At 40.5% G+C, this 13,885-nt stretch overlaps 1 protein-coding gene across 2 annotated transcripts in view; it reads right to left on the minus strand.

The window, feature by feature from the left end:
• Positions 1–3,965: 3,965 nt before the first annotated feature.
• The window catches only part of EMILIN2 (elastin microfibril interfacer 2), an 84,089-nt gene continuing 74,169 nt past the window's right edge, over positions 3,966–13,885 (minus strand). For both annotated transcript variants that reach the window (XM_056518516.1, XM_056518518.1), the window contains one exon: positions 3,966–5,202. In XM_056518516.1, the coding sequence (XP_056374491.1) occupies positions 4,865–5,202 (338 nt within the window). In that variant the 3' untranslated portion in view covers positions 3,966–4,864. The remainder of the gene's footprint in view (positions 5,203–13,885) is intronic.

Consider the following 13,885-nt stretch of genomic DNA (forward strand, 5'->3'; position numbering starts at 1 on the left):
TTTTTTTAAATGGGAAAAGGGGGGTGATTCAAACTTTTATTAGGGGAGGGGTTAAATGATCTTTATTCACTTATTTTTTCACTTTGTTTTTTTTTGCAGTGTTATAGCTCCCAAAGGGACCTATAACACTGCACACACTGATCTTTATCATTAATCACTGGTTTCTCATAAGAAACGACTGATGGATGATTCTGCCGCTTGACTGCTCATGCCTGGATCTCAGGCACTGAGCAGTCATTCTGCGATCGGACAGCATGGAGGCAGATAGGGACCCTCCGGCTGTCATGTAAGCTGTTCGGGATGCCGCGATTTCGCTGCAGCGATCCCGAACAGATCCCTGAGCTAACCGGCATTAGTTTACGTTCACTTTAGACGCGGCGTTCAACTTTGAATGTCGTGTCTAAAAGGTTAATAGCGCGCAGCACTGCGATCAGTGCTGCGTGCTATTAGCCACGGGTCCCGGCCGTTGTTAGAGGCCGGGCCCAACCCGTGGCCCCGCGTTATAGTACGGGAGCGGACTCATGACGTACCGGTACATCATGGGTCCTTAAGGGGTTAAACCACAAAAAAAATGTGGTCTCAAATGGCTGGAGGTGCTCAACCCCACATGCAGTTGTACAATTGTGCATTTATACTGGGGGAGCAGATCCTGCCCTTGTAGTCCGTTGCTAGGGGCGATTCCCAGCATAAAAATGTATACAATGGGGATGCCTGCAGCAGACTACAAGTGCCACAATAGGATCCTACACCTCTACAAGGTCTAGTTGCTCAAAAACTCTGTAGTCATTTAAAATCGTCAACTATCAGGCATGAAACTGAGAGCTCAGTCTCACATAGAGATGATATAAACAGTGCAGAGCTTTCTGCTAGAGTAGGGAAGAGAATGAGCCTACATTAACCTCATATATGTATTATATTGTAATATTTCTCACCAGTGCTTGACTCAGCAGTACTGCTTAGGGCTTTCTAACTTGTGACATATTACAGTAACTCCATTGGCACTGTGTCTTTGGACAGGGTCAGAGTGGTTTCTGTAAGGCTCACCGGTCCGGAATGTCCGCATGGAAAATCTACGTGCAGACATTCCGGAGAGTGCAGGCTCTGGCTAAAATGCTGGCACTAGGAGTGCACAGGAATGGGCCATCTCTATCAGCTATTCATTCCGTACAGAGTCTGCAAAAAGAATGAACTGGTTCATGCTTTCTGCAGACATGAAAAACAGAATTTCCATGTCAGAAATATCTGGCATGGAAATTCAGGACGTGTGCACACAGCAGCAGAATCCCGTTGAATTCAACGGGACTCTGCTGCTCCGGAATCTCCGGTGGAATTCCCGACGTGTGAACATGGCGTAAGGCTGCTAGTTCTCAGGTCTTATTGAGGAACAGATGATTGATGACAATACCCAGGTGAAAAGAAAATAAATAGCCCACCCTAAAAACGGATTTTTGCTGCAGCGGAAATTTTGCAGCAGAAATTCTGCTGTGTGAATGTGCTAGCTGAATCCCATTGAAGTGTATTGGCTATAAATTCATGCAGAAAGTCTGGTGTGTAAACATAGCCTTAGAAGCAGGCTCAGAATTGTGGTTTGGGGATAGGGACTAGAAATAGGGTGCAGGACTTCTGAAAGTACAAGAACATTAAAGCACCTGTCATTTTTGTTAATCATTGTTAAAGCTTAAAGAGTACCAGTCACTAAATAAACTTTTCTAAACTAACTCACTATGTTCCCTACTTCTAACACTCCTCCCACCCTTAGAAAAAATTTCAGAGCTTTAAGATGCTGTGTATCATACCTTTCTTCTTGCTCACATCTCCCAGCAGAAGTGGGCATTTCCCAGCAGGCATAATGTCACTGAAGCCTGCAAGGGGACCACTTTCGCCCCCACATCGTTGAAGCATTGTGATGAATAGAAGAACTCAAGCTCTGTGCAGCAGCTTTCGGTCTGTGTATCTTTCAGTGATATTCTCTTCTGCTTTTAGTCTCTGCAGCTTAGTCTGTGCAGCTGCTTTCAGTGAGGCTCTTTGCAGGAGCTTTCTGTCTGTGTATCTTACAGTGAGGCTCTATGCATGTTTCAGTGAGGCTCTTTGCAGCTGTCAATCAAGTGCAGAGAAACACTTCCTGAGTTTGGTCTCCTGCAATTACAAGCAGGAGCCCAGAATCTGAGATTTTGACCAGAAGGAATGTGTTCTGGCCAAGAAGGGAGACCCCTGGTGGCCAGAGTATACAGCAGAAAAATAACATAAAACGTTTGTTTTTTTTGTTTTTTAAATGGAAGCCAATTACAAAAGTTATTTATTTGGCATAAGAAATCAAATATTAAAAATCATGTTTAATGACAGTACCCATTTAAGCTTTTCTGTAGTGCTCAGCTTCAACAGCATAGTGTGTACGCAGTCCAATAATGCAGATAGAAAAGGAGCGTCACTCACTGGTTCCGTTGCAGAGCGTTGTATCTTTAGTGCAGTGTCACATAAAAACAGGGGATGACAACGCTATCATCCCCCTGCTTTTATGTGACACTGCACTGAAGATATTAAAAAGCTCTTGAAAGAAACCGGTGAGTGCCACCTCAATGTTCTATCTGAATTATGGATTTTCTCATGAGACAGCAGATGTCAATACATTTTGAAAGTAGAACTCAAATGTATCTCATTGATACATTTCACAAAATGGACATAATCATTTGATATAACAAAATATTTCTACTCAGTTTTCGTTAAAATTAATTTAATAACAAACCACAACTTTAAAAACAAAACAACAATTAGCAGATCTCTAGCCACATACAGTATAAAATGACTCTACAGTAATGTTTGACATCTGTATACAGTAAACATTTATTTATGGAACATCAGAACGAGCAATTGAATGGTATCAGGAAAGTATCACCTAAATGTCAACAACAGAAAAAAAAATACTATACATTCAATTGTGACCATGAAAACTAATGTAAACAGTGAAAGCTAAGGAAATACTTAATATAGAAGACAGCTTTGTGAATCCCATCTGGATAAACTGGTGATAGAATTAATTATCATTTTATAACTAAAAACTATAAAAAAAAAATTATTTCTCTACAGAATTTCGTGATAATTTAGTGTCTGCCTAATACCTATTTGTGAGCAGGCGTTTTTTTTTTTTTTAGAATTGTATCCAATTGTTTATTGGTAATTTTTTTTTTCAGTGATCAATGAAAACCCTATTTCCCTAATCTAATAACAGATCTACTTGAAATGCAAACATAATCATAAATAAAGTGTAAACACTAAAAGACATACCAAAACTTGAATGGGCTGAACTGGATGATACTTAGGCCTCAATCCATAAGTCAGATGCAACCCACTGTCCCCCAATTACTCTGTTCTGTAGAGCTGCAAGGGGGTCAGGGCATCACATCCAGAGTAAAAACCTACTATATTCTCATCTGAGTGAGGTATACCTTTCTAAATAGCCCTTTTACAATGTGCCATTTATGCTTCCGATGCTTTCTTATGTGACAGTGGCCTTTAAAAGAAGCCTGTCAGCTCAGTTTCATGATATAAGCTCCACATCACATTGGATACATGATAGTAAATGCATATTAAGCATACACATATCATAAGAGGACTTATGAAACCATGCTTTTTACCCAGGTGAAGTGTCCAGGAGGCAGAGCTAAGCTGCTGAAGTGCCACAGCATGTCTCACCACCGCGCTCCCCCACCCCTCCCTCTACTGTGTGACTGTAGTTCAGAGACAGTCTCACAGATCTGGAAACAAAGCTTAAAGGGGTACTCCACTGGCCAGCGTTCAAAAGTAAATGTTCCGAACACTGTTTTCACGCTGCGGGGGTTGGCCACGCCCCTCGTGACATCACGACCACACCCTCTCAATGCAAGTCTATCACGCCCCTTCCCATAGACTTGCATTGAGGGGGCATGGTTGTGCTGTCGCGAGGGGCGTGGTCGACCCCCCAGCATGAAAACAGCGTTCAGGACATTTACTTCCGAATGCTGGCCAGTGGGGTACCCCTTCAATGCTGAAGGCTGAGCCCTGAATGCCAATCAAGGTAAGAGGTAGGGGTGGGGAACCGAGGAGGCAGGTGATACTATGGCACTTCAACAGCGCAGCCTTGCCTCTTGGACACTTGCTCCTGGGTGAAAAACAAGGTTTCATAAGTAATCAGATGCTTGACTAGTACTGTATATGTATTTGCCTTCCCTTTATCCAGTGTTGTTTGCAGATCTGCAGCTATAGCTATGCCTATGTTTTTATTATGTAAAAAAATTTAAATATAATAAAAACCCTAGAGATATCATTCACTTTTTTTCCCAACAAGACAGCCGAAAATTCCTAGAAATTGATAAAACACAATCACTTTTTATAGAAAATTCCATAGAAAACCCTTTATCATACCCCAGATCATAACATTTCTTTATGACCATTGGTGACATAAGGCACTAGTTTTTGTATGTATAGTTTCTTTTTTGCTTTTAGTTTACATTTTATAGAACACACATTCCTGAAAGTACCACATTTAAATAAAGACAAATGGGTACATGCAGAACATTAAATAAAGCATTTAGGATCCTGACCTAAAAAGTGCAGGACAATATAAAAGTCTAAAATACATTTCAGTGATGATAAAAAATGTATAAAAAGTCTGAACAGTGCACAAAGTTGCATTTTTAAGGAATATTTTAAAAAATACCAGCAGAAAAGTCAGCAGAAAGGCAAAAGTCATTTCTTATATAGTGTGCATACCATGAGGTACAGCATATATTATACATTCAGTCACAATTAGTACAAATAGTATATATTAACACTTCAAATCCATTTGCCCTGAATGTCTCTTCTGAATGTCTCTTTATTAGGAATTAAGCTATCTGAGGGGGGTGGTTGGGTATAATAAGGCACCACTAAATGTGGAGTACATTTCGTCAGAGTCTGAGTTTGCCAGTGTGCCTCCAGTCAAGATAATGGCAACTTCATCTCCGGCTCTCAAGTTCAAAATAAGATTGAATGTGCCCATTCCACTGCAAACCGGCCTACTGGAGAGCGGCTTGTGATGCTCCAAGAGCTCTCGTCTGTAGCCAGAGGAATCCAGCTGTGCCACGGAGACATTGGACACCAATAAAATGGCCTCCACGTGATGGCCATGCTCTGGAGTGAGGACTGCAGAGATCATGTAACGGCCCTCGATGGGAGCTGTGAAGATACCTGGAAGAAAGAAATACCATGGTAAATTCAAAGTGGGGACAATAAAAGCTTGTGTGATCACAAGTGTCAGTTCAAAGCCTACTATTAGGTAACCATAGGTGCAAATGAAATGCAAATGCTTTCCCTTCCATAAGATTTACAAGCCCCAAGTCTTTGAAGCCGGACAAGAATACAACATTACATAAAAGACCGACCTTCTCTCAGCTTCATGGATTCTCTAGCATTTAATGGAATCTGGAAATGGTTAGTAGAAATTTTTGAAGTAGGGAAATGATATGACTGGACACAATGCTACGAGTAGAGACATATTGCGCTAAAGCTTTACTAGTGAATGTTTGGTGTAGCTCAGACACAATTTCAGCTTTCACATTGGGTTTGCCCTAGGGTATAGTCTAGTTGGCATTTCCTTAAATACGACTCTGCTAACAGTTGTGCTGTCACATCACACGTGATCGTTTACTTGTCTTCACCTCCCAGATTCCAGCAGAAAGCTTAGCCTGGTGCACTGGTGGAAAAACTATTTTTTTTTTCTCTAAAATTGTTTACTTGATTGACACCAAAGTTGAGCAGGGCTACATATAGGGGGATATTTATCATTTTTGTCTTTTAAAAGTGAGTTTTGCAGTTATTTATTTTTGGTTTGGTTTTGCTTATGTCCGACACATTTATCATACTATTAAGGGGAGTTGATAAATTTGGCGCACGTAAGCAATAAAAACTTCAGAACACCATTTTGTATGTTTACTCCTTTCCTATGAGACTCTTTTGCACAAAAAAAGTCGCAGTTGTGAGACTTTTTAAAAAATGCACTTCAAAGGCAGTTTTGTAAGGCAGGTTGGACCTGGCTTAACTTTGTGACTTTTTGGAGGAGTTTGCAATTTTTTTTATGCCTATGTGCGACATTTGCACTTCATAAATTTGCAACCACTGCAAAAAGAAAACTGAAAGTTGCTTAGGTAAGGCTGTTTGCTACTTTATGCGTAACCACAAAAGTCACAACAAAAAGTGCATAGGTGCACGTTCGACATTTTGTGCACCCAATGTAAGGAAAAAAAAAAGCTCTAAATGCAATGCTAGAGTTTTTGTTAGGCTCTTGATTTATCTTCTGTAGCTTGAGCTACATCTGCAGTCTAAGAAATATACGAGTTGTATGGCATAGCTCATTATTAATGCAACTGTTTACCAGCGGTCAAATCATAATTCGTCTCATAATGCTCTCATGAGTTAAAGTCCCGTAGAATATAGTCATTTAATATGTGATTTCTTGTATGAAAACAACAATTGTCATGGTAGATTCTATGGAATTCTTTACATAATCAGTGTTTAAAAGCAAAGTTACAAATAGATTTAGCAGAGAATGCATCTGCAAACTATTTCATAAGACCCATACATGACTATGGAAATCAAAAGGATTCTTTCCACCGTATAGAAAAAAAAAAACAAAAAAACGTGGTGGGTTACGATGCTCTTTGCATAACTCCTATGGAGGGTAATGCAACGTAACAGAGTTTTCTAGGTGTGTTACTCTGCAGCCTTGTAGACAAGAAATTCAATGTTAAAATCGTCCAATTTTCAGTTAAAGAATACAAACAAAGCTGGAAACCTACAACTGTATTCAATAAGGATATTCTAAAACTCGTGATCTAGCCTTAGTCAGAGGTACTGGGTGGCAAAGTCCCTTCTTAGGCATACTATGGTTTACTCTAGGGTTTAAGACTGGAATACTGTAAAACGATTTTAGGTCTCTGATGTTAACAATGCCAGACTACTTATTGACATGTTAACATCAGTACGGAGGTCTTCTTGATAATCCACTATGGTGATGAAACACGGCATCGGAGACACTGTTCTGTAAAATATTGTCCATGCCATGTATCTGATGTTCTGTAGAACACACAGTTTTTTTTTGTATAGCACCTTTTTAAATGTGTTAACTATTTTTTTTCACTTGTCCCTTTACATTTGAGGGATAGTGCAGAGTAGGAATAAAGGTTCCTGAGATACGAGGGTTGCCCTTTCTAGCTATCACATAGCTAAGGATAATTCTAACTATAGGGCAAGTGTGGTAAGGGTGTATATGACACGGTTCATCGATAGTATGACCCCACAGGGGCATCAGTTACATAATCTGATTCTCCCTCAATAACCACTGTTTTCAGTTTACCTTATCCCTATTTACATTGCTTACTACTCAGGTGCTATAGCACAGAGTTACTTCTTGTGTTCCTCTTTTTGATTTATGCACTATTAGCACAATTGGTTAGATTTATTATGTACTTTTTAATAGGATCTGATTAAAAGTTATTTTTAAATTTATGTTTTGGTACAACTAACTCCATGATTTTGGTTTGATCATTGATTGTGGTAGTGGGGTACTGGTTCATGCAGCACCCGGTACTGGTAGCTTATGATTTAGGTTGGGCAGCAAGTAGAAACCGTGCGGATGCAGAAAAAAACAATCCAACTGTTATTCATAGCATAATAGAAGTTTCATTTTACTGTACTGTGAGAGCTGGATTAGTTTTTTCTGGATTTCTACTTGTTAAGAATCGGAGACGCTGTCTGACTGTCCATGCTCACATGCAAGTGATTGGAGGTGGTACTGCTGCCTTGCCTTTCAGTAAGACATGCCAAGCAAAGTTTCCTTTTGCCTATTCACTGTTTGGGTACAAAAATAAAAAAAAAGACAAGCTAGGCAGAGGGATGATGCCCGGAGCAGGGCGGACCCCAGGCTCTGCCTTCCCAACTGTCCCGTATGACTCCCAAGGGGATTATAAAGCTTTATTGTGTAAGTATAAATTAACCTAGGGTGCCACGAAAGCTATGCCTAGAATATGCTTGTAAAGCCCTAATGTGTGCATCTTCACAAACATATTCTTGGTGACCGTTTTGCTTTAAATTTAAAGAATAAAATAAATTTACACTGTATTCTACAGCACCAAATGTATTAATACTAGGCAGACTATTGGCTCTACCAGACACCAGCTGGTATACTATTTGTTGCAGAATGCCAAAGGTAAAGAACTTAAATATTTCACATAAAATCCATGTCCTTCATTGCTTCATCTCAAAATACAGAACCCTTTGCTGGTAGTGATCATAAAAATAAAATAAATCTGAAATAGGACAAAGATTTTCAGGAGCCTCTAATGTCAGTAAGCATTTTTTCCTAGTGTGTTTTAGCCAACAAGTCATACCGATGTTTTACATTGCGTCTTGATGAAAAGTCACACACATCTACTTTGTATAATAAGGTAAGAGGCAATAGATACGGTGTACAGTCAGAAGGCAGGCAGCGGAATGAATAATCTGTGACTCATGCTCAGCCGTCTTGCTAAGTGTTCCAGCATGGTAAACTCCCACTTCACATAGATGAAGTAATAATGACTTATGCTAAGTGACTCCACAGGAAACTCCTATTTATGGGCCTCAGAAGTAATGCAACTGACCGGTTAGAGGCATTTATACATCATCTCCACAATGCTACAACTCATCATCCTGGTCAAGCATGATATGTCACTTATACTTTGAATAGTTCTGCAAGACTGTCTGTTTATATAGAAATAATACTTGGCGTGGGACACTGGCAGACATGAATGCGCGCAAATCTACAAAAAGTGAACTGTAGGGTGATTTATGGTCAATGTAACTTATGACCCCATCCACTGCCTTGGTGCATGTTGTTGTCATTAGAGACAAGTGGCTGGAGCTGTGGCTTAATGTGATCCATACAAGCCGCCATATGTTCTTTTGCTACTATTCAGAAATGTGACCCTATTTTGGTCTCATGAAGGAGGATGCTAGATGGAAAGCTTGCAATTTTAACAAGACCTTAACCTAGTAAAATGGATTACCTCAACTATTAAAGCTGCAGGATTTTGGACAGAGATTGCAACCTTATGTCTTTAACATATTATTTGCTCACATAAAGTGTCATATATCAGTAAAAGTTTGGCTAGTGAAACTCAACAGAGAAGCTAGAATGCTTATTGTAAAATGAATATGTAAAATACAAACACAAACATTATTAAAAAGTGTCAAGACATCCTGTCTTCTGAATTAGATTACAAACAGAGCAGAATGTCAACAAGAAGCTCTAATTTCTCTATTATACAAAATATCATTTGCAGAATCAAGAAAGAAAAATAGATGGCACTGACAGTTCAGATGACATGAAAGTATCTTTATTCGGGGTGCATAAAGTCTCCAGCAGCGTTACGCCGGGCCAGGATTAAACAGGTATCATGGTTATGGCCATGACGCGCTTGACCTCCGGCGCTTCATCAGACCACGCCTACCTTGGAGCGAGTGGCCAGGTAAATACCATCTGACCTGTAACGCTTCAAGGTCTAGGCGTTAACATCCTCTGTGTAAAATAGTTATATTAAAACTAGAAGATATCAATGAACACCTATCAAACTTGTCATTGCGGCAAACCGTTTTCAGCATAGTTAAAAGTACACCTAAGCAAAAATGGGCGAGACATGTGGAACGTCGTATTTCTCAGGAAAAAATGCTCAGATCTAAGCGGTCAATAAGACCCAATCCTCCCTGCGTGTTAGTCCTGAGGATCCATCTGGCTTCACATTGCAGCAAAGTTTTGCACTTGTCCCCACCTGCAGAGTTGATTTTCTCTATTCCAAAAAAGGCTAAATCAGAGGTGGATCCATTGTGTATTTCATTAATAAGCCTATAATATAATAGGTGTGAAGCCAGATGGATCCTCAGGACTAACGTGCAGGAAGGATTGAATCTGAACGACCGCTTAGACCTGAGCGTTTTTTCCTGAGAAATACGACGTTCCACATGTCTCGCCCATATTTGCTTAGGTGTTCATTTAACTATGCTGATAACGGTTTGCCGTGATGACAAGTTTGAAAGGTATTCATTGATATCTTCTTGTTTTTAACCCCTTAAGGACTCAGCCCATTTTGGCCTTAAGGACTCTTTTTCCTCCTCGCCTTCTAAAAATCATAACTCTTTTATATTTTCATCCACAGACTAGTATGAGGGCTTGTTTTTTGCGCGACCAGTTGTCCTTTGTAATGACATCACTCATTATATCATAAAATGTATGGCGCAACCAAAAAACACTATTTTTGTGGGGAAATTAAAACGAAAAACGCAATTTTGCTAATTTTGGAAGGTTTTGTTTTCACACCGTACAATTTATGGTAAAAATGACATGTGTTCTTTATTCTGAGGGTCAATACGATTAAAATGATACCCATTATTACATACTTTTATATTCTTGTTGCGCTTAAAAAAAAATCACAAACTTTTTAACCAAATTAGTACGTTTATAATCCCTTTATTTTGATGACCTCTAACTTTTTTATTTTTCCGTATAAGTGGCGGTATGGGGGCTCATTTTTTGCGCCATGATCTGTACTTTTTTTTTATACCACATTTGCATATAAAAAACTTTTAATATATTTTTTATAATTTTTTTTTGAATAAAATGTATTAAAAAAGTAGGAATTTTTGACTTTTTTTTTTTTTCGTTCACGCCGTTCACCGTACGGGATCATTAACATTTTATTTTAATAGTTTGGACATTTACGCACGCGGCGATACCAAATATGTCTATAAGAAATGTTTTTTACGCTTTTTGGGGGTAAAATAGGAAAAAACTAACGTTTTACTTTTTTATTGGGGGAGGGGATTTTTCACTTTTTTTTTACTTTTACTTTTAAATTTTTTTACATTTTTTTTTACACTTGAATAGTCCCCATAGGGGACTATTCATAGCAATACCATGATTGCTAATACTGATCTGTTCTATGTATAGGACATAGAACAGATCAGTATTATCGGTCATCTTCTGCTCTGGTCTGCTCGATCACAGACCAGAGCAGGAGACGCCGGGAGCCGCACGGAGGAAGGTGAGGGGACCTCTGTGCGGCGTTATGAATGATCGGATCCCCGCAGCAGCGCTGCGGGCGATCCGATCGTTCATTTAAATCGCGAACTGCCGCAGATGCCGGGATCTGTATTGATCCCGGCACCTGAGGGGTTAATGGTGGACGCCCGCGAGATCGCGGGCGTCGGCCATTGCCGGCGGGTCCCTGGCTGCGATCAGCAGCCGGGATCAGCCGCGCATGACACGGGCATCGCTCCGATGCCCGCGGTTATGCTTAGGACGTAAATGTACGTCCTGGTGCGTTAAGTACCACCTCACCAGGACGTACATTTACGTCCTGCGTCCTTAAGGGGTTAAAGGAGATCTTTAGTGCTCTGAACCTTATCCCCTATCCAAAGGACAGGGGATAAGTTTTAGATTGCGGGGGGTCCAAGCGATGGGGCCCCCCGCGATCTCCTGTACAGGGCCACGACAATGTACAGAAATTGGGGTGTTCCGTCCCCACATGACACCGCAGTCGTCACGCACCTTCATGAATCCCATAGAGTGGAGGGGCGTGCCGACTGCCGCGTCATGCGGGGACGGAACGCCCCAATTCCTGTACATTGTCGCGGCCCCGTGCAGGAGATCGCGGGGGGCCCCAGCACTCGGACCCCCCGCAATCTAAAACTTATCCCCTATCCTTCGGATAGGGGATTAAGTTCAGAGCACTACAGATCTCCTTTAATATAACTGTTTTACACAGAGGATATTAACGCCTACACCTTGAAGAGTCGCAGGTCAGATGGTATTTACCTGGCCACTCGCTCCAAGGTAGGCGTGGTCTGATGAAGCGCTGGATGTCAGGCGCGTAATGGCTATAACCATGATACCTGTTTAATCCTGGCCCGGCGTCCCCCTGCTGGAGATTTCATGCACCCCAAATAAAGATACTTGCATGTCCTCTGAACCGTCATTGCCTTCTATTACTCTTTCTCGCAACTGGATTGTACTCTATGCTACAGAGAATGAGCACCACTGTATAGTGCATATACCTGTGTTTCCTTGCCTCCACGTGAAGTCTGGCGTTTGTGGCAATACAGAGCCTAGTACTGTCAAGTCAGTGCCGATCACTGTATCTACTTTGCTATATCATTTGCAGAATGCCTCCATCCATTGATATACATCTAGTGTAAGGGACTACCTAAAAATGGTCACCAGTGTCTTGCACCAGATTTCAGTTAAAATCCTGCCCCCTTGCCTGGAAAGAGACTTTGATTTTTGCCTTTCAAAATGTAACGGTAAAGCGATGTAGGCGTGGTTTATTAGGCTTAGATATGCAACATCAAGATTTTAAAAAAAATACCCCAAAGGGTACTGGAAATAGGTGTTCAGTGACTACGGGAATTTGGTATTGTAAAATATGTAAAAAATATCTGTGTGCACTCTACGCTTCTAACTTGTAGTCTGGCTTGTGACCTCTTTACTTGCACCTACACGGTATATTTTATATAGGCACTGTCATTGGAACAAACTTTGCATAGATCAATAGTACAAACAAATATAAGAAACTTATCTTATTAGAAAAAAATGCTTATTTCTCCTGTTCTCAAACACACCTCAACCCTTCCTGCTGCTCAAATCTTCTTCTCTGAAAATCAGCTCAGAAAATCTATGGAGGGGGAAGGAGGGAGCTCCACCCACCAGCTCTGTGAGAACTACAAATTATAGGTGAAGCTTTATTTGTATGAACATATTGAAATATGCACCTTATTAATCTAGCTCTTGCTTGTATTACTACTACTCCTATTATCCCCATTGCCTGCTGGGTCATGTGGCTCCTCTTGCCTCTTCCTCATTATTGTTTATATATATATATATATATATATATATATTTATTTTTTTATCTGTGTGTACATCGTATGATATTTGGAATAAAAAAAATTACTTAAAATGCTTTTGTGCATAACTATATAGGGTAGCTGTTTTTAACTTTTTTGTAGGGTAAACATTTATCAACGTGAAGCAACAAAATCTTGTTCTGCGTGAGCATGGCAACAGCATGTCTTCTTTCAAAGTATGGGCATGTTTTTTGTGCATGTTTTAGTCTGTAGTTTTAACAAACCTATATCATGAGAAGCTGAAGGTGGTCACATATTTCCCCTACAGTGATATGACAGTGAAAAAGACAAGGGCCGTCCTAAAGTCCAAACTACAATCCTACTGTGTTGATCCAGAGGAAGGCACACAAAAAAAAAAACACCCAAAAGGCTGATGCCAAATGCCCCATACCAGGGCAAGAATTCCTGCCTGACTACAAATACTGTATGAATTCAGAATAAATCCCAGGATTTATGTCCTATCTACAGAAGTCTAATGTTCCATAACAACGAATCAGCAAAGGTAGCCAGTGGTAGCGATGAACATACTTTTATTCGGATCCCATAAAACCGCATGCAAGCGGGATAACAGCCATCAAACAACTCACAAACAGGCGTGGATGCGTTTCGGGTATACACCCTTCGTCTTGTGCTAAGACGAAGGGTGTATACCCGAAATGCATCCACGCCTGTTTGTGAGTTGTTTGATGGCTGTTATCCCGCTTGCATGCGGTTATATGGGATCCGAATAAAAGTATGTTCATCGTTACCACTGGCTACCTTTGCTGATTCGTTGTTGTTCCTTGGAGTATACAGCCGTGTTGGGGGTCCAGAGAGCTGACCATCTCTTGTTCCATAACATCCCTGGTCTCACAGTCATATATTATGATGGTGTAGGTTTGGTTAGACATTGACTACCTGGCCAGAATATGGTTATCAGTCACAGTAGAACAGCAGAATA

Source organism: Hyla sarda, chromosome 5 (assembly GCF_029499605.1).
Source record: "Hyla sarda isolate aHylSar1 chromosome 5, aHylSar1.hap1, whole genome shotgun sequence".
Lineage (NCBI taxonomy): Eukaryota > Metazoa > Chordata > Amphibia > Anura > Hylidae > Hyla > Hyla sarda.